Source organism: Lethenteron reissneri, chromosome 37 (assembly GCF_015708825.2).
Source record: "Lethenteron reissneri isolate LAM-NWPU_2019-01 chromosome 37, ASM1570882v1, whole genome shotgun sequence".
NCBI lineage: Eukaryota > Metazoa > Chordata > Hyperoartia > Petromyzontiformes > Petromyzontidae > Lethenteron > Lethenteron reissneri.
This window is the reverse complement of record NC_083815.1, coordinates 43,413-61,734: the sequence shown is the minus strand read 5'-3', so window position 1 is coordinate 61,734 and position 18,322 is coordinate 43,413. Positions and strand designations below refer to the sequence as shown.

The 18,322-nt window shown below is 57.1% G+C and overlaps 2 protein-coding genes across 2 annotated transcripts; both read right to left on the bottom strand.

Moving 5' to 3' along the window:
* Nucleotides 1-1,313: 1,313 nt before the first annotated feature.
* LOC133351455 (transmembrane protein 178B-like) lies at nt 1,314-7,385 on the bottom strand. The gene is made up of 4 exons (XM_061566681.1): nt 6,750-7,385; nt 5,937-6,050; nt 5,440-5,577; nt 1,314-5,205 (listed from the first exon to the last, which is right to left on the bottom strand). Exons 1-4 carry the CDS (start codon nt 7,123-7,125, stop codon nt 4,961-4,963), a joined length of 873 nt encoding a protein of 290 aa, XP_061422665.1. The 5' UTR covers nt 7,126-7,385; the 3' UTR covers nt 1,314-4,960.
* Nucleotides 7,386-7,703: 318 nt separating this feature from the next.
* LOC133351370 (uroplakin-2-like) lies at nt 7,704-11,560 on the bottom strand. Its single transcript, XM_061566514.1, has 4 exons — nt 11,376-11,560; nt 10,389-10,532; nt 9,531-9,690; nt 7,704-8,369 (listed from the first exon to the last, which is right to left on the bottom strand). Exons 1-4 carry the CDS (start codon nt 11,437-11,439, stop codon nt 8,162-8,164), a joined length of 576 nt encoding a protein of 191 aa, XP_061422498.1. The 5' UTR covers nt 11,440-11,560; the 3' UTR covers nt 7,704-8,161.
* Between the last annotated feature and the right edge of the window lie 6,762 nt (nt 11,561-18,322).

Below are 18,322 nucleotides of genomic sequence, written 5' to 3'. Positions count from 1 at the left end.
TGATTGGACTATATCCAGAGGCACAGTGACGGCTAGCGTGACTCTGTGGTTGAATGACATTGGTGGTGCGTCGCCCAATCGCCCTAATGAAGAAACCGCCCCTGCACACGATCACCTTCAAGACCACCACCATTACCATCATTACCTCCTATACTCACCAAGAAATGTCTGTCCGTCCCGCGCGTGACGTCACTCCACATGAGGCCTACCCCCTCTGCGTGACGTCACTCCACATGAGACCCACCCCCCTCATTAATATTCATGAGTCGGTGGATTTTTAGACGAACGCAGAGGAAGGTCGAGCTAAATTAAATAATTTATTACGCAAAGTCGCTTCAAATATGACGTTTCTTTACAGAAAGTGACGCAAAAAAATCTATCTACGCAGCACAGTGCTACATCCGTGCGTGACGTCACTGCTAGCCCCCCCCCCCTTCATTAATATTCATGCCCGGGTGGAAATTTACACTAACGCACAAGAAGGTCGCGCACCCCTCCCCAATAACCACGAGGGGGTGACGTCACTCCACATGCCGCACCCCTCCACAATAACCACGAGAGGGTGACGTCACTCCACATGCCGCACCCCTCCCCAATAACCACGAGGGGGTGACGTCAATCCACATGCCGCACCCCTCCCCAATAACCACGAGGGGGTGACGTCAATCCACATGCCGCACCCCTCCCCAATAACCATTAGCGGGTGACGTCACTCCACATGGGGCAACCCCCCCCCCTCATTAATAATCATGAGCTGAAAAATGTTTCTATTGAATATTTCAGATTTACTGCAATATACCCCCGTCCTTGGACAGGCAAAAAAGCTCGTCAACAATAACCGCCGTTCTCCACTACGTGACGGTGACGTCACCACAGTACTTGTGCCAGGCTAGGTGCACTTGAGGCCACGTGAAGTGTGGAAGGCCAGCTGCTGTCAAGAAGTCAGAACAGAATCCAGGTGTTATGGGTTAACTGACACGACTGGCAGATTCACCACCTGTGCTCCCCACTGAGCCAATTTTCTGTATTTTACCCACACGGCGCTCCGCTCATTGTTGTGAGCGTCGCTCCTCCGCCCTCCGTAGTTGTTGGAAGGCGACTGCCTCCAACTGCCCAGTAGCAGCGTCCTTCAGGAGCCTCCTCCTCAGAGGCAGATATCGACACCACTGGTGCCGGCCATTATCACCACCATCTTCACCACCATCGCTACCACCCTGATCTCAACCACCAGCCCTTGTTGGCTTGCGCCTGCTGTCCGCTTCTCCTCCGAGTCGCGTTCCCGTGATGAGACCACACGACCGCACACCGCTTCATACAAGTCGAGATCGCATTTATTGCAATGTACAAACGAGATGGCGAGACGCGGTCACGATGATGGCTCGGCCAGGGGCTGGCGACGAGGAGCGGTGATCTAAACCACGACGGTGATGGTGTCACGATGATGGTGATCATAACGTCGCGATGATGATGATGATGGCAATCATGATCAGGGCCACTCTGAGGTTTCTGGAGACCCGAGGCTGAATGCGACGTGGAGCTCCATCATTGTCGACATCGACACAGGCGGCGGTGGGGCCCTCTGCTGCATGTCGGCGGGATACACGTCCCCTCTTGCTGACCCCCCCCCCCACCAACTCTGGGTGGTCCTGATGATGACACCATGCTGACATCATGAATCAAGCTCTCATGATGATGACACCATGCTGACATCATGAATCAAGCTCTCATGATTATGACGCTTCCATGATAATGGTGGTATTATAGACGACGTGAGCACGGTAATCGTGACGTGCATGACAGCGGCAGTCGTGAATGATACTCGCCACACAATGTATGGTCACGTGTGCCGACGTCACAGTACAGAGTTGTCAAATTGACAAACTAAAAACATCGCAAATTACTTGGGAAAACCGCAAAGCAACATCGCCGAACCGACTGACAGCCTACCCATTCGCAGGTCGGTGCTGCGTACACCAGCCGCGTAGGGGTGGCTGCCACTGCAGGTCCCCTGTTAGAATGCCGCAGGGCAATGAACTGTTTGATGAGGGATGCGGAGGATGTGAAGCGAACCCTCGTGACGGGGATGAAAACACGGGGTTGTGACCCAAAGTGTGTCTCGTGGCAGCACCAAGCAGACCGCGCGTATGGGTTTGTGTCGGGGACAGGGCGAATGAATGGGTCCCGATGTCCTCCCTTCACCGGACTCATTTGGCAAGCGACGCGAAGCAGGCAGAGCGCGCAGGGACGCAGACACACGCCTCGCCGCCGCGCCTCCTACTCCAGTCGTGGTCACAGAGAGCGACACAGCGTTAGTAGCTAGCTCGCAGTGCATAAGTACACGGGAACATGCGCCACACACATAGGCAGTACTTGCTCCAGAAACACACACAGCACACACTCCGCACACCGGATAGTCCGCATACATACACAGACACGCTCTATAGACAACATCGACATACACAGGCACGCACACACACAATCCACACACACGCCATACACATACACAGGACGCTCACTAAAAAAAGGCACACGCTCCACACACAAAGACACACACGTTGCACACACGATGAAGACCTAAGATTCCCCCGAAATCCCGAACAGACTGCTGGGGCAAGTTCCGTTAACGGGCACCTATTAAGGCCGGCATGGCAAACATGGTGGTGAGCACCCAACACCACGCCCGGTCGCCTTTGTCTCCCCAGTACTGATATTTACATACCGCACCAGGTACTCATTTAAGGCTGAGCCGACCTAATGGAGAACCAGGACCGGTTCAGATATTCGTAACTGATGTTGGCTGAGTGGGAATCGAACTCGGATCGTCGGGTTCGTAGTGCAGTGTGCTAACCACTGCACCACCGATGCCTACTTGCACTCATAGACGCGCACTCGATACGCACAAGACACACACACACACGTACCGCACACACAAGCGAAATCAGCAGCCCGGGCACGCAACTTGACAGTGCATCCACAATACTGATGTCGTGAAGCTAGTGATTAATATCATGGCAGTGGAAATCCATTCTGAATGCGCCCTTCCTCACACGATCCACCAACCTCGGCTCTCCACGTTCACACCACACAGGCTACATGAACCATATCTTAGCGAGCAAACCGAGCACTCTACATTGGTCAACACAATGAATAAATTAACAAAACTATTAAATATTGTCCTTGAAAGGAAATACTGTACAGGATTCAACTTTTCGAACCCGTGCCTTCTGGCGTGGCGTTGTGAAGACGGGAGGCTTCGCGGCGCAGCGGATACCGTGGTCTGTGCAGTGGAAAAGCATCAACTTCAATCACAAAATCTCCCCGTCGAGCAGGAGCAAAACCGCCGAAGAGGGGCTCCAAGCGACGCCCCCTGGTGGCGGGTGCAGCAGTGATGGCTGTGGACACGCGAGCCCGGGCAGACAAAACCAGTCTCGGGCTCGCCCCAACCACAATCTCTACCTAGCTGCTCGTGCTAGACCTACCCTTGACCACAGCTAGCCAACCAGCCACGAACACGAGCCCGAATGCTAACCTCTAACCAACCAACCGGGCTCTGGCATTAGCCCTCTCACTCACCCCGACCTTACTCCTAACAACTACTGCTTCAGTAGCGTAGCTATCGACTGTGCAGGGAATTCAGCTGCGCTGGGGTCCACAGACCAGAGGAGCGCAGGCGCTGTGCTAGGAAGAGAGGGTCATTAGTAATGGAGCCAAATTTAACATCTTGCACTAGGGCTCATGTCAACCAGCAGACACGACCCATATCCCTATCTAACCACGCGACGTCACTCGGGCTGGCAGCTGAACCAACGACGAGACCACAGGGAACCCCGGCTTTGCGCGGGGCCCATTTCTTTATACTCAGAAATGAAGCTTCGATTAAACATTGAAACAATGAGCCATTGTATTTGCAGTGGACCCACAAGCAGAAATATCTCACCACGTTGGCCATAACTGTCCCTTACAGCATAGACATATCTAATACGCTAACGTTTCGGAAAATGGCCCTTCTTCAGGACATTGCTGATTTCGAATGCGGCGATTTATTTTTGCAAATGTGGCACTCCATGCCATAGGGGCACGGCCACTGGTACGAGGTGACGGCTGCTTCAAGGTGAAGAGTCGCGATCCGTGTACTCTACACGCAGCAGGGATTCTAAACTCAGAGCGACGCTTTCCAAGTCCCAGGCCCCTGCTAATCGGACCCTCGACTCCACATCCCAAATTCCAGACGCCCTGAGCCGCAGACTCGGAACACTTGAGCTGGGATCCCCAAATCCCAAACGAGGCTGCGCCGGGCACACAGCACGAGTGTCACCCCGCGTCTCGGTGACCCCGACACGAATTCGTATGTACAAAGAATAATCATAACAGCGATGATCGTAAAAACCCCCAACACACACAGACAAATATCCCCATCACAATTTGCATTTCTCATCTATAGTGTTCAGTAAACGCGATTCTAACACTGAGGACACCAACCCGGACGCGTCGCGGCGCCAGTGGGTGTCACGTGGTGAGGGGGCGCCGCCCCGTCTCGAGTTCACAACACGCCCGGCACCCGACGGATTAACACCTGGAGAGATACACCCGGTGAGATGCACCTGGCAGATTGACACCTGGTGGGTTAACACCTGGCAGATTAACACCTTCTGAAACTCACCCGGCAGACTCATCACACCTGGCGGATTCACACCGAAGAAGCTCACGACTGGCCCCTCATCCAATCGCGGGGTGCACAGGTGGCCAGGTGCCGCGAGGAGGTGGAGAGGAACGAGGGGGTAGGGGGAGTGGTTTATGGAAGAGGGGGGTAGGTGGGTGGATGAGGGAGGGCCCCCCCCCCCTCGGTGCATCTCTCCGCCCCCCGCAATGGTAAGGAAGGTTTCGGGGAGGGAGGGGGGCATATGACCACGTACGCGGCCCCGTGGGTTTCCTCCCCCGCCGAGGACAGGGCGGGCGAGGATCACACCATCCCGTTCTCGGAGAGGGGCTTGGGTGTGGCAGTCCGTGGCCCGGCTAAGGAGGGGGCGAGGGTGCAGAGAAAGCCGGCGAGCAGCGCCAGCCCCAGACCCCCCCACGCGCAGAACATGGACCAGCCGTAGCCGTGGGCGATGTCACCGGGGAGGCTGAAGACACTCTTGGGGAAGCGAGACAGCTCGAAGTTGATCTCGGCCACGAAGGTGCAGAGCGAGATGATGCAGAAAGTTCCTGGGAGGGTAGGGAGTGGGGGGGGGCACTCAGTTGTGAAATTTGTTTAGTGAGCATATTTATTGTGCGTTAGATGGGGCCCCATACTGCTGTTGCCAATATATTTTCAATTACCGGATAGCATTGGCTATGAATTATAATTGCAACATTGTTGTGCTTGGGTTTGATGCTGTGCTACTCTGCACGGTGTGCTGCCGTGCTCGGTGTGCTGCTGTGCAGGGTGTGCTGCCTCACCGCCCATGAGGAAGAGCAGCCCCGCCACGTACTGCATGAGTCCGCGCCCTCGGCACCCGCCCAGGGCCCCCACGACCCAGCCGAAGGCCACAACGGCCACCGCCATCCCCAGAAACCCCACGGTCATGCGCCGCAGGTCTGAGCGAACACAGACAGCAGTGCGGGAGCGTGTGTTCATGGGTTACTCCGTGAGTATTGCTAAGTGCTGCTCTTATCATCAGCAGCCATTGTATATCCACTGCTGGATGAAGCCTCCCCACCCAGCCGCCATCCCTCACGGTCCTGTGCTGCTACCATCCGCCTCGCTCACTCCGACTCGTGACCTGCTCGGTGGGCCGTGCTGGGTGTGCTGCTGCGCTGGGTGGGGGCACCTGCTCGTGGACGGTGCATTCACGTACTGACCAGGTGTCCCGCAGTGTACTTGCCCGTGAACGCTGCTCAAGTGTCGTGAGTACCACTTGGGTGCCGCCCGTGAGTGCTGCCCGCGCCGTACTCACGCAGAGAGTGCCACTCGTCCTGGCGCAGCGCGAGCGTCACGTTGTGCGCGAGGTTGCGCGGCAGCGCGGCGGACGAGAAGTGGTAGCGCACGGCAGCGCAGCGCGGCACGGCGCCTGCACGCAGCACCCAGCAGGGGCAGCAGCAGCAGGGGCAGCAGCAGCAGCAGAAACCGCCGCGTGTAAACAACACGCCCCCTCCAAACCATACCCCACCCCGTGAGCGCGACACGCGGGGGCAGCGACCCGCACACAGGGGGGTTCGGGGTTTAGGGAACGCGACGGGAGACCGCCGTGACCCGCGCGAGGGGGACAGCTTCGGCATGCGGGGGGGGGGGGGGGTAGATACCAGGGGCAAGGAGCGCCCAGGGACCCAACGAGCACGCGTTCCGCCTCGGTAGAGTCTGCCCCGTGTGAAAGAATGGCGGCGTTCCCCCCGTTGTTTATTAGGCGCCGCCATGGCCAAGCCGTTGAGGAAGAACTCGCGAACCCGATTCGCGGAGGTCTCTTGTCCCCCGAACAGGAGCGGGCGGCGCTTGGGGAAGAAAAACAATCCCCCCCCCCCCCCCACTTGCACCTCGCACACTCACACGGCGCAGGTTACACTAAGAGAGCTTTTGCATTGTCCTCGTCGACTGCCCAGACCACGGTCCTGATCCAACAACAACACCGGCGGCGGCGGCGTCAGACACACGAACCCGACTGCCCCAGTCGCGTTGAAGTCCGCGGCCGCCGTCAGCACCACGGACAGCGCCCGCTGCCCGCGGTGCCGACGAGCACCGCCCAGCCGACCACCACTCGGCCACCGCCGTGTACCTTTGGCGATGAGGTCGTCGATCTCGTCGTCGAAGCCCAGGCGAAAGCACCTGGTCCAGAGGCCCGTGTGCGTGGAGTTGTAGTGCCGAAAGCAGGCCGCGTCGGGCGTGGCGGAGCCCCAGAATTCTCGCCGATGCCGGGCGAATCTTCCGCCCCGCTGCCCGCGCGGCCTTTGTCTGAGCGGAAGGTTGCTGTTGTAGTTGTAAATGTACCCCGGGTCGTTACGGCGACTGAGCGAGATGCGGCAGCGCTCTTTGTGCTGCCGCGTGTCCGTCTCGTACCAGTGGTCGGAGCACGCGGCCACGGCGAGCAGCCCCAGCGCGCACAGCGCCAGGGCGAGCCCCGCGCACAGCAGCACCCGGGCAGCAGCAGCCATGTTAGCAGCGGTAGCAGCAGAAGGAACAGCAGCGGTAGCAGCAGCAGGAACAGCAGCGGTAGCAGCAGCAGGAGGGGGGGGAGTGGAGGGGGCGGGGCGGCGTGCCGGAGGATGGGGGCGCTAGTATGACCGGGCCGTCGCCGTGAGAGTCTCTGCGCCGCGACGTCTGGGCAGCATCGCCAAGAGAATTCGCGTGGCCGCGGGAGGCTGAGCGGTGGCGCCCGGGATTATTGTTGCTCAGAGCGGCGATTTACCCGAGCCCGGCGCTCCGAGACGGACGGGGATCGCCTGCAGAGGGCGCCACTCACCCGTGTCCAGAGACGAGAGGGGCGGGAGGAGAGGGGACGCGGTGAGAGAGACGCAAAGAGAGGAGGAGGAGCGCGGAGGAGACGGCATACGCGAGAACGGACGAGAAGGAAGGAGGGACAAGAGAGAGAAGCTAAGAGGTGGAACAAGATTAAGAGAGAGAAAAGAGGGTAAGCTAGAGCGAGGGGATGAGGGTAGAGGAGATGGTTAAGGTAGGAAATGGGGAGGAGAGGGTCGTAGAGGGGTCGACGTCGGGACTCGGAGACAGGGTCGGCAGTTTCAGATTTATTAATTCACGGACGCGGTGATCGCTGCCGCGCGGTCACAGGAGCGGAGCAGCGATGTCTTCAAACGAACGCGGAGTAGAGCCAGGCGACATTTAAAACGCGATACAGCATTCACGCAGTCAAAATTTAAACACCACACTGCCTTAAACTCAACTACACGGACCCTAGGCAGGAAACGTACAAGACAAACGCCAAGAAAATACAGGGGTCCTTCACATTTGACGAGGGGACGAGTACAAGGGGGGTCCCTCATCTGGCAAGCGAGATGCCACGGACCCGAGTGAGTGTGTCTGATGACCTGAGCGTGAGTCTCAGGATCTTAGGAGTTTGGGGTTTCAAAGTATTGGGGGTCTCGGGGAGGGGGTCTCGGGGAGGGGGTTTCGGGGAGGGGGTTTCGGGGAGGGGGTCTCGGGGAGGGGGTCTCGGGGAGGGGTCAATCCCTTTCAATTTTTGTTTCCGAGCAGCAAGGCGGCGACGAGGATGGCAATGAGCAGGAAGATCAGGACGGAGAGGATGACCGTGATCACCACCATTCCTCCCGAGCGCGAGAACGCCTCCGCGTCCACCGCGCTGCGGGGGGTGCGCGCATTCGCCGTGCTGAGGATCCCGGGCACGGACTGCACCCCCGATGTTGGATGGCGGAGAACCACCCTGTGGGGGAAAGGAGGGTGGGGTTATTGTTTAAGAATAGTTCCATCCCTATCCAGGATAGCCTCACGGAGTCTCAAACTTCTTTCAAGGAGGGTCCTGCCACCTTTTTGTGGCAGAGGGAAATCCCAAGTGAGTGATTTGTAGATATTTTTAGCACTGCGATGCGGTATTTGTCCAATTCTGGTTACATTGTGTGGGGGGTTTTAGCCATGGGAGAAAACCAACGAACCCACGTTGCATCCTGCACGCACACAGCGAACACTCGGACCATGCGTACACGTGTGTACCTTGCATCTTATTATTATTAGTATTACCCTTGTTTTCCCAGGAAAGCTCCTAGCGGAGTCTCAACTGTTTTTTCAGGATGGTCCTACCAAGTCTTGACAGTAGGGGGGGGGGGGCAATGTTGCTATGCGAAATCCCAATCAAGTAATTTGCATTGGGTAATTTTCTGAATTGGGATGTTTGGCCAATACCGGTTACATTGTAGGATTTGTTTCGGCCCATGCGGAACAGGGGGAGAACATGCAAACTCGACGCAGAAAGGTGCCTCGGTTGGAATCGACCCCATGAGCTCGCTGCGAGGCGCGAGTGTGCTCACTGCGCTCTCAGCCTGCCGTACACGTGGGATGATTGGTGCGCGGGGGTGGAGGAGTGAGGCCGGGGACAGGGCTGAGGCGTCGCCTCCGTAGTTCCTGCGCGGAGGGAGGCGCTGTAGCCGAGGGGACGGGACGCGCGCCGCGCGGTGTTCTGCACGGACCACCCCGTCGCCTTCAGTGTCTCTTCAACGTCTATGTTTTAAAACTTTTCTTTTTTATACATTAGAGCGATCGGCTCGTAATCTAAAAATTGAGAGTTCAATTCTGGTTGAGGGGGTTGACTCGGTTCACGGCTCGATTCCAGTGGCCGCCCTGATTAATACTGCGGGCGTATTAACGGTAGAAAAAAGTCTGCTTTGCAGTGGACGTGAATGAGCCCTTGCAAATTATTCAATTAGGATGATATACAGCAGCAGCCATCGCTCTCTCCTGCGAAAACTTGGCAGGACCCTCCTGAAACAAAGTCATGGGTAAACAAGCGGAACGATAATAAACAGATTCCGGCTGCTTGCCGTGTTCCCCAATCGGGCCCCATGGCCCCATGACCACGTGCGCAACTCACGAGTAACTGGTGCTGGGGGTGAGCCCCGTGACCCGATAGGCCACTCCGCTGGGCACGGGGATGCCCGGGCCCTTCCCGTCGTTCCCAGACACCACCTGCCCCGACACGGCCCGCGCCACGCGACACCCCGGCACCGCCACCTGCCCAACGATCACCTCGACTGCAGGAGAACACACGGTGAGCACGTCACACTCCGCCCCGGGGGCACCGGGCATCACACTCCGCCCTGGGGGCACCGGGCATCACACTCCGCCCTGGGGGCACCGGGCATCACACTCCGCCCTGGGGGCACCGGGCATCACACTCCGCCCTGGGGGCACCGGGCATCACACTCCGCCCTGGGGGCACCGGGCATCACACTCTGCCCTGGGGGCACCGGGCATCACACTCTGCCCTGGGGGCACCGGGCATCACACTCCGCCCTGGGGGCACCGGGCATCACACTCCGCCCTGGGGGCACCGGGCATCACACTCTGCCCTGGGGGCACCGGGCATCACACTCTGCCCTGGGGGCACCGGGCATCACACTACGCCCTGGGGATACTGCCCCGCCCCCTGGGGGCGTGGATTGGGGCGGTGGCAATGGTTGCTTGCTCTGTGATGACAGCACACATTGAGATTGTAACCCGATGTAAGAAGGTAGAGGGGAGGTGAGGGTAATAAGGACATCTGGGCAGGTGAGTGGAGGGAGGCGATGGGGGGTAGAGGGAGGTGGAGGAAGGGTATGGGCTGGAGACAGGTGAGGGCAAGCGGAGAAGAGGTTGGTGGAGGGAGGTGAGGAGTGATTATGAGGGTGGTCGTGATGGGGTCTGGAGGTGGAGGGAGGGGCAGGTGCCCGATGCGTCGCGCGAGACTCGCCTCCGGTCGTGTTGGGCGTCACGAAGATGTTGAGCATGGTGCCCGCGATCGTGGAGATCTCGCACGAGGGCACTGCGAAGGCCACGGACTGAGGTGTCTGCGCCGCACGAACGACGCTGGTGTTCAGCAGTTTCACCTGATAATCTGCAGGACACGATCATCCACCCATCATCAAGACCGACACCTCGCTCGCTACCGAAGCGTCCTACGGGGATGTCCGGGCCCCGCGCCCCGCTGCCCCGCGCCCCGCTGCCCCGCGCCCCGCTGCCCCGCGCCCTGCTGCCCCGCGCCCCGCTGGGCAGGGGGGCAGCACCCGTGCACCGCCACCGGGCAGCGACCACCGCGGCTGCTGTGCAGCAGATTCACAACCTCCGAGATCTGCCCTCTATCATCGCACCCACCGACTGAAGTCATCAACATCCTCGTTAGCGTGCCACCAGCTGCCCGCGTTACTCAGGGCAATGATAATGCCGAGTCGACAACCTGGGTTTGATTCCCGGTTTAAAGCGTGATTTTTGACCGGTGTATCGGAATGAGCGAGCTGATGGTCTCAGCCTGGTTATGTTGATGTGGGTCTGATAATAATAAAATATATATCGCGTCAACTGCCATGCCACGAACTTGCGGAAGCACGTGTGCATTGCCCCATAGCGTGCGGATAAAAGATGACCTCTCGTGATGTCACTTTCCGAGGACCGTTCTCTAACACCGACCGGGTAATTCGATGTTGAACGCGAGAATTTATCATGGAAAGATGACCACCAAACGATCGGGCCGATTAAACCAGCGCTCCAATTGGGAGAGAGAGAGAGACGCGAATAGAATCCACCAAGACGCAGTGCGAACTTCACAGCGGCGACAGACAGGCGCACAATGGGCGACTCTGTGTGCAGGAGAAATATGCGTGAGACCCCCAGTGGGAGTCCAAGTCAGAGGCTCGCTCGCCACAACTCCCGAGGGTCCAGGCTCCCCCTCGCCACCGCTCACCTGTCAGCAGGTGGTTGGCTCCGCACCGCAGCGCCAGCGCGAGTAGAAACGCGAACCTCAGCATCGTGGCGGCGGCGGTGGGAGTTGGTTCTATTCACTCGTTGGTAGCTGGTTGTAGTTGGTAAGCTGGCTGTGGCGACACCTCGACTCCTCAAGGTGGCACTGATGGAGGCGAGGTGGGGGGAGTCGGCTTAAGAGAGCGGAGGCCGCGCCCAGGAATGCACCGTGGAAATCCTCGACTCGCGCATTCCCGCACCTCATCGCTTGCATGCGGGCGGGGTTGGGGGGCAGGGGTGGGGTAGGGGTGGGGTAGGGGTGGGGGTAGGGGGTGGGGGTAGGGGTGGGGGAGTGCTCGAGTAGCGATTAGCGCGCTCCACTACGAACCCGCCCACCCGAGTTCGATTCTCGCTTACGGCCAACACCAAAGACAATTATCTGGGCCTCCCCTAGGTCGATTCAGCCTCAAATGAGTACCTGGTGCAGTGTGTTAACATCGCCACTCGGGAGACAAAGGCGGACTGGCCTGGTGTTGGCCTTCAGAGGTGCTCGCTAACAACACCTGCCGTAACCCGAACCGTTACACTGTGAGCGCCCCACCGCCCTCGCTGGGCAGGTGGGGCGCTAAGTTCGCCCCCTCCACTCCCCCCTCCACCGCCTCGCTCAGCTCGTGCCGGGCCCCCGCCGATCGGGTGATCGGCCCTCCCGCGCCCTCTCGGAGAGACATGGCTGGCTGACCGCCGTACACGGTCAGTCCTCACTCACGTGCACTCACCACCACCGCTAATGCTCACGCGGCGGCGAGCACGCGCCCGCACTGCAGCTGACGCGAAGGCGGCTGCGGGAACACGCGCGCCTGCAGGCGGTTATATTCTAAAACGCGCACGCCACTCAGTCAACGCGACAGCGGCGGCGGGAACACGGGCGCGCCGACGGGGATTGTTCTATTCTACCCCGCGCCCCCACGAAGACTCACGCTCAGCGGCGGCACGAACGCGCGCGCACCAGCGGGCAGTCGCTCCACACACACTCAAATCACAAACACTGCACCGAGGCTCTGTGCTAACTTTTATTCACGGCACAAGCCCTGCACTGCCTGGAGGGAATATTCTGCGAGCAGAGTCGAGTCTACTGCTATCCAAGTCCCCAAACACTCACACGCCTATCACGTACCTCGCAGCTGTACTCATGGCGCCGCACGGACGCTGTGAGAGTCGGAGGGAGGATGACGAAAAAACCTCGACTATCACTGCCTCGTAGCAGCAGTCGCTGGCACGGATGCTGCGAGCGGCTCGAGGAGGCAGGACGGTAGGAGGGGGGGGGGTCTTGGTGGCCAAGCTGTTGAACCGTTTTTTCGCTCCCCTTTTTATGCCACTTGACTTTGAAAATCCAGGGTTACATCATCCTGGGCAGCCAAACGTGGGCCTACCTGTGAACCTTTGTGTGTCCATACAATTTGAAGCCAATCGTTAGGGGCACCGCAATGTGATTGGCCCTGGGAGGATCGGCCAATCTCCTGGCACCGGGAAACCGCGGGACTTCCCACCTCGGGGCCCTTCGGATGAAAACCCGTGGTGCCAGGCGATCCCCCGCCGGGACACTACGTGTGTGTGCTGCGTGTGTGCGTGTGCTGCGTGTGTGTGTGCTGCGTGTGTGTGTTGCATGTGTGCGTGTGCTGCGTGTGTGTGCTGCGTGTGTGCTACGTGTGTGTGTGCTGCGTGTGTGCGTGTGCTGTGTGTGTGCTGCGTGTGTGCGTGTGCTGTGTGCGTGTGCTGCGTGTGTGCGTGTGCTGTGTGCGTGTGTGTGCTGCGTGTGTGTGCTGCGTGTGTGTGTGCTGCGTGTGCTGTGTGTGTGCTGCGTGTGTGCGTGTGCTGTGTACGTGTGCTGCGTGTGTGCGTGTGCTGCGTGTGTGTGTGTTCAGGGTGGGGGGCAGGGGGGAGTCGCGGCGCTTGCGGAGTTGCTCCACGGCCGTGGCACCACAACACGACCGCTCCCCACTCCACCACCACCACTCCACCACCACCACCACGCAGTCCTCCACCTACAGGCGCAGGAAACTCACTCCGCGAAGATCGTGCGCGTTCACCCTGTGGCAACTCCTTCGCCCGTCGTCATCATCATGGTCACCCCCCTCATTCTAAACTTTGCGATGTCTGATCTGTTTGTTCGTGATACATCCGGTGTGTCGCCATAAATGAATACAAATGTATTCAGCACAGAAGTAGAACCCATACCCAACACAGAGCGAGGATCTTTATAAACATCTGGCACTTGACCAATATTAGTTCAAGCAAGCCTGACTCTACTGATGGTACACCGAATATCGAAGCTGGTCTAACATTTGCTTGTGTTGAACCAATCTTGCTGAAATTATGCACTCCCGAAAGAGGGTTCTGTGGTGATGAAATGTAAAAAAAATCGTAGAGGGAGAGATATCGTGGCGAAACGGGGCATCAGATGTTGATCTCGCGTGTGAAGCTGCGGACGAGACTGTCGCCTTAGCCCCTCTCTTCGACTGGGCTCGGATTAAGTCATTTCTGGCCGTTCGTCAGGAAATCTGCCAGACTGGTTAAACCAGATGCTCCTGGCACCAATACAAACTAAATGCTTCAATTGTCTTATCGGATCCCTGTGGGCACGGAGACAATGTTATGGAGACGGGGGGAGGGCGGTGGTAGCTGCTGCTGCTGCATACCTGCATTTAAATGGGCGTGCTTGAGTGGGAGGGCGAAGGGCCCCTGTGAGTTTAGGGTTTCTCTTTGTGAACTCAAGCGATGGATGTAAGAAGTCGTTAAACTTGCGCGGGGAGGGCGGTGGTGATGCAGATGTATAAACATCGACCTGCATTCCATACAAGCACCTGGGCTCATCCGACTAATCAAACCCTGATTAACAAGAGCCACTCGCTCATACACAGAAACCACACAACGGCCGTCATTCACCACAATTATATTTTTGCGTTTGGCTGCATGATGTTCAGGAACCTAAAGGCCAATGTCGAGGTCTGATAGCCACGACGAAAGGGCTTCAGGAGAGGCTTCCTGTCGTTTTTCGGTTCTAACGTTGAAGGAGCAAAGACGACGGTCCATAGTTTGGGTTCAAAGTGAACCAAGCGCTTCACCACGTGACAGCCACGCGCACTTTGGGTTTTGGATTGACGACCGACTGGAAGAGGGCACCACCTGTCCTCACCACCGTCCCAGACTGTTTGTTGTATCGCCCCTCCACCCTGCGTTACCGGAGGGCCATTCTCTTCAACTGCCCGGCACAGTCCTTCACAAGCCGCCTCCAGAGACTGATCTGTTTCGCAGCCGATGAACACTCGGTTGTTTTTTCAGGGGCGAAATACACGATAGTTACACATCAACACAACCATACACGAACACACTCCTACGCATACATCACACACACCACAACCAACTAGTGCGTCAGTCAAACTACAACACAACCACACATTTTAACGCACACCACCCCCCATATAGCCTTGAACACATTGTTGGAATAAGTGCTGTTAGCGAGCATCTACTAAGGACGGCATGGCACACAAGGGGTTGGGTGGCCAGCACCACGCCCTGCCGCCTTGGTCTTTCCAATGCTTATGGTTAACCAACCCACACCAGGTACTCATTAACCCTGGGTCGACCTAAAGGAGGACAATAACCAGTTCAGATATTAGTCACGGATGTTACCCATGAGAGGGAATCGAACTCGGGTAGCCGCTCCCCATCGTTCAACAGAACCACGGAGACCGCCACGTGGAGATTCGGTCAGACGCCTTCCTCCACCCTCCACTGAATCGACTCCATATTGCACAGATGATCACGACGGGATTCATCACAACACTCACCACCGAGATGTCAACAACTCGGTGCGTAGTGGGCCCAGGACGTAAACATCCCTAGCGTGTTTCATCTCTCATGGGTCGGACGCATGACTGCAAGGCAAGCACGCCCAGACCCGCAGGTGTTCGCCTGCATTCCTGAGCGCATACCTGCCGGATGGGTTTCGTAATGGCACGCCAGGTATGCATTCAACCAGACCCCTCTCGATAATAAACACAGCGAGGTGCCTCTGGCTAACACAGCGACACGCGCCTCGATGAGCAGCAGCTTACACGTCAATGTCCAGAATAAGCTTAGCAGGAAAGAACTTCAGTTGATGTGCCGTGGATTTGCTTCGGTGACTCGTTATATTGTCAGTTACAGCCATCCACTGCTCTGTCGTGTGCGAGTATGTATGCTATGAAGGGCCAGTGTCCGAAACGTCACTATTTTTTTTTTAAGGCCACTGTTATGAACAAATATCTCAAGTTTCGTATCATTGCTGTGAAGGCTCACAGAGATCCAGAGCCATAAAGACCCATAAACTCAGACACCCACAGGCTCACATCAACCGATATATGAACTCAAAATCCTATAGGCCTTACACCTTAAGCCGCAGACTCGCACAGATCCATAGTCTCAGAGACAGACTTGGTGGTTCACGACCATATGGTTTCACATCGTGACCCCCAAACTCCCCCAGTTTACAGCTGCTCACTGCTGTACAGCCGATGGTCTGGATGGTGTTTCTATCATCACAAGCCAGGCCACAAGATGCGCAGATTGTTTTAAACGCCAAAGTGTTGACAGATTAAATATCGCAGGCACGTTTACGTCATTATTTCAACTCAACGTATGCAAGTCCAGTTATTACTATTCATAATTTTCACATTTCAACTTTATTTGGATGATTGCGTGCATGACTTTGTCACCAGTTGTCTCAAGTTCACCCCTTCAAAGTCCATAAGGCAAACCAGTGGTAATGTAACATGGGGGTACGTATCTTACTTAACTTTATATTTTACCAAATAAGGCACACAAAGCTATATAGCTATTTTTCACAAGTTACCTGGCCACAACTTATGCCTAAACGAAGAGGATCATCATGTGGGAACGTCTTTCAGCCAAATACACTAAACGAATGTTTCTAAATGTGGAGGGAAAAACTGGAGGGAAAACTGGAGGTCCAGGAGAAAAATCGACGCGACTACGGGGAAAACATGCAAACCCCAAATATACAGCAGCAGCAGGCAGCGTCAGGGTCGGGATTGAACCTATGGCCCCCTGCACACCAGGTGAGGTAGTTAACATCCCACCACCACAGAGATAACATCACCCACGCAGCCACATCTAAATAAAGCTGAAATGTGAATGTTATCAAGAATGTGGATACCTCAAATGTTTATATTTGTGTTAGGGCGGAGTGTGATGTTCATTGTATGAATTCAAACTGTACAAGTCAAAGATTTAAAAAGCATGTGCGCATGTTCCGTATTTGATATGTGTTCATTAACATGCAGGGCACCCTTGCACGCGAGTTGCTGCATCCCAAGTGACTGTCCAGTTGATGTGTTGTGATGATCCAGTGCCCTGTATACAACTATGAGCCTGCACCACGCTTACAAGTCAATGCAATTGTCTTTATTTAAAAACATACAACGGTCAAACAAAAACATGTTTTGGCTCTTACACGGAGGTCTGACAGACATCTAAGGAATACGAGAAATATTTACCCAGCGCAAAACTTGGTCTCGTAAAACAAATGTGCACGAGTCCCATGACCCACATGCCATCGCCACAGGGTGACACGAAGCCCCATTGCCCTATTGCCCCATAGGTCAACTCCAATCGCATAGCGTCCGGCTCGCTGCCCAGACCCACGACGGTTCGTTAACCCCCCCCCCACCTAAACCCACCAGTGTCGGCACACGGTCGTAAAAATGAATAAACCCAATTCAAGTTTCGCAAGGTTGCCCCCCCCGGGTTGTGCCATTTCCTCTGTCCCCGCGGCGCCCAATCACCCCCCCAAGCCGGTGGCTAGCGCGGGTTCATCTTCCGGCGCTTGAGCCGCTCGCGCCAGTCCTCAGGCAGCGCCTCAAAGTTGGCATTCCTCTCCGATTTGCCCCTGTGTGCGTAACACATCGACGAATCTGGTTAGCGGTGGTGAAAGATGGACGTGGTGTGTGGGCAGGTGTGGGACGTGTTGCGGGGGGGTGTTCGTTTTTTAAACATGGTTGCCGAGCACAGGCCCAAAGGTGCAAAATGCTATGCAGCCAGCAACCAACAGCACGATCAAAGATATTATAGATCAGTGTGAATCCCTTTCTTGAATTGAGCAAGGTTATTATTATAAGAGCTTGGGGAATAAAGACGATGCGGGGAATTATAAAGTGGAGCAGTGCAAGGCAGAAACAGCAAGAGAAGCGAGGTGAACTGCAGTGTGGTGGTGCCGCGGGGGCAGGGTGAGTGGGCAGGGTGTGGGGGCAGGGTGTGGGGGCAGGGTGAGGGGGCAGGGTGAGTGGGCAGGGTGAGGGGGCAGGGCGAGTGGGCAGGGTGAGGGGGCAGGGTGAGTGAGCAGGGTGAGTGGGCAGGATGAGGGCAGGTGAGGGGGCAGGGTGAGGGGGCAGGGTGAGGGGGCAGGGTGAGGGGGCAGGGTGAGGGGGCAGGGTGAGTGGGCAGGGTGCAGGGTGAGGGCAGGGTGTGGGGGCAGGGTGAGTGGGCAGGGTGAGGGGGCAGGGCGAGTGGGCAGGGTGAGTGGGCAGGGTGAGGGGGCAGGGTGAGTGAGCAGGGCGGTGGGGGCAGGGTGAGTGGGCAGGGTGAGGGGGCAGGGTGAGTGGGCAGGGTGAGGGGGCAGGGTGAGTGAGCAGGGGGGTGGGCAGGGTGAGTGGGCAGGGCGAGTGAGTGAGGTGAGCGAGTTGGATGATTGAGCAGCTGCGCAGGATGAGCTTGTGATGTCTGGACGTACGTGAGCATCTGCTCGTGGCGCCAGTTGATGATGCGCGTGGTGGGGTCCTGTGGCTCCCCGTCGTCGCTGGAGCTGCCGCGTTCTTCCTCCTCCAGCTCGCGCTGGATGCTCTTCCACTTCTGTACCAGCGGTGGCATCTTCCCCTTCACCTTCCCGGACACCTT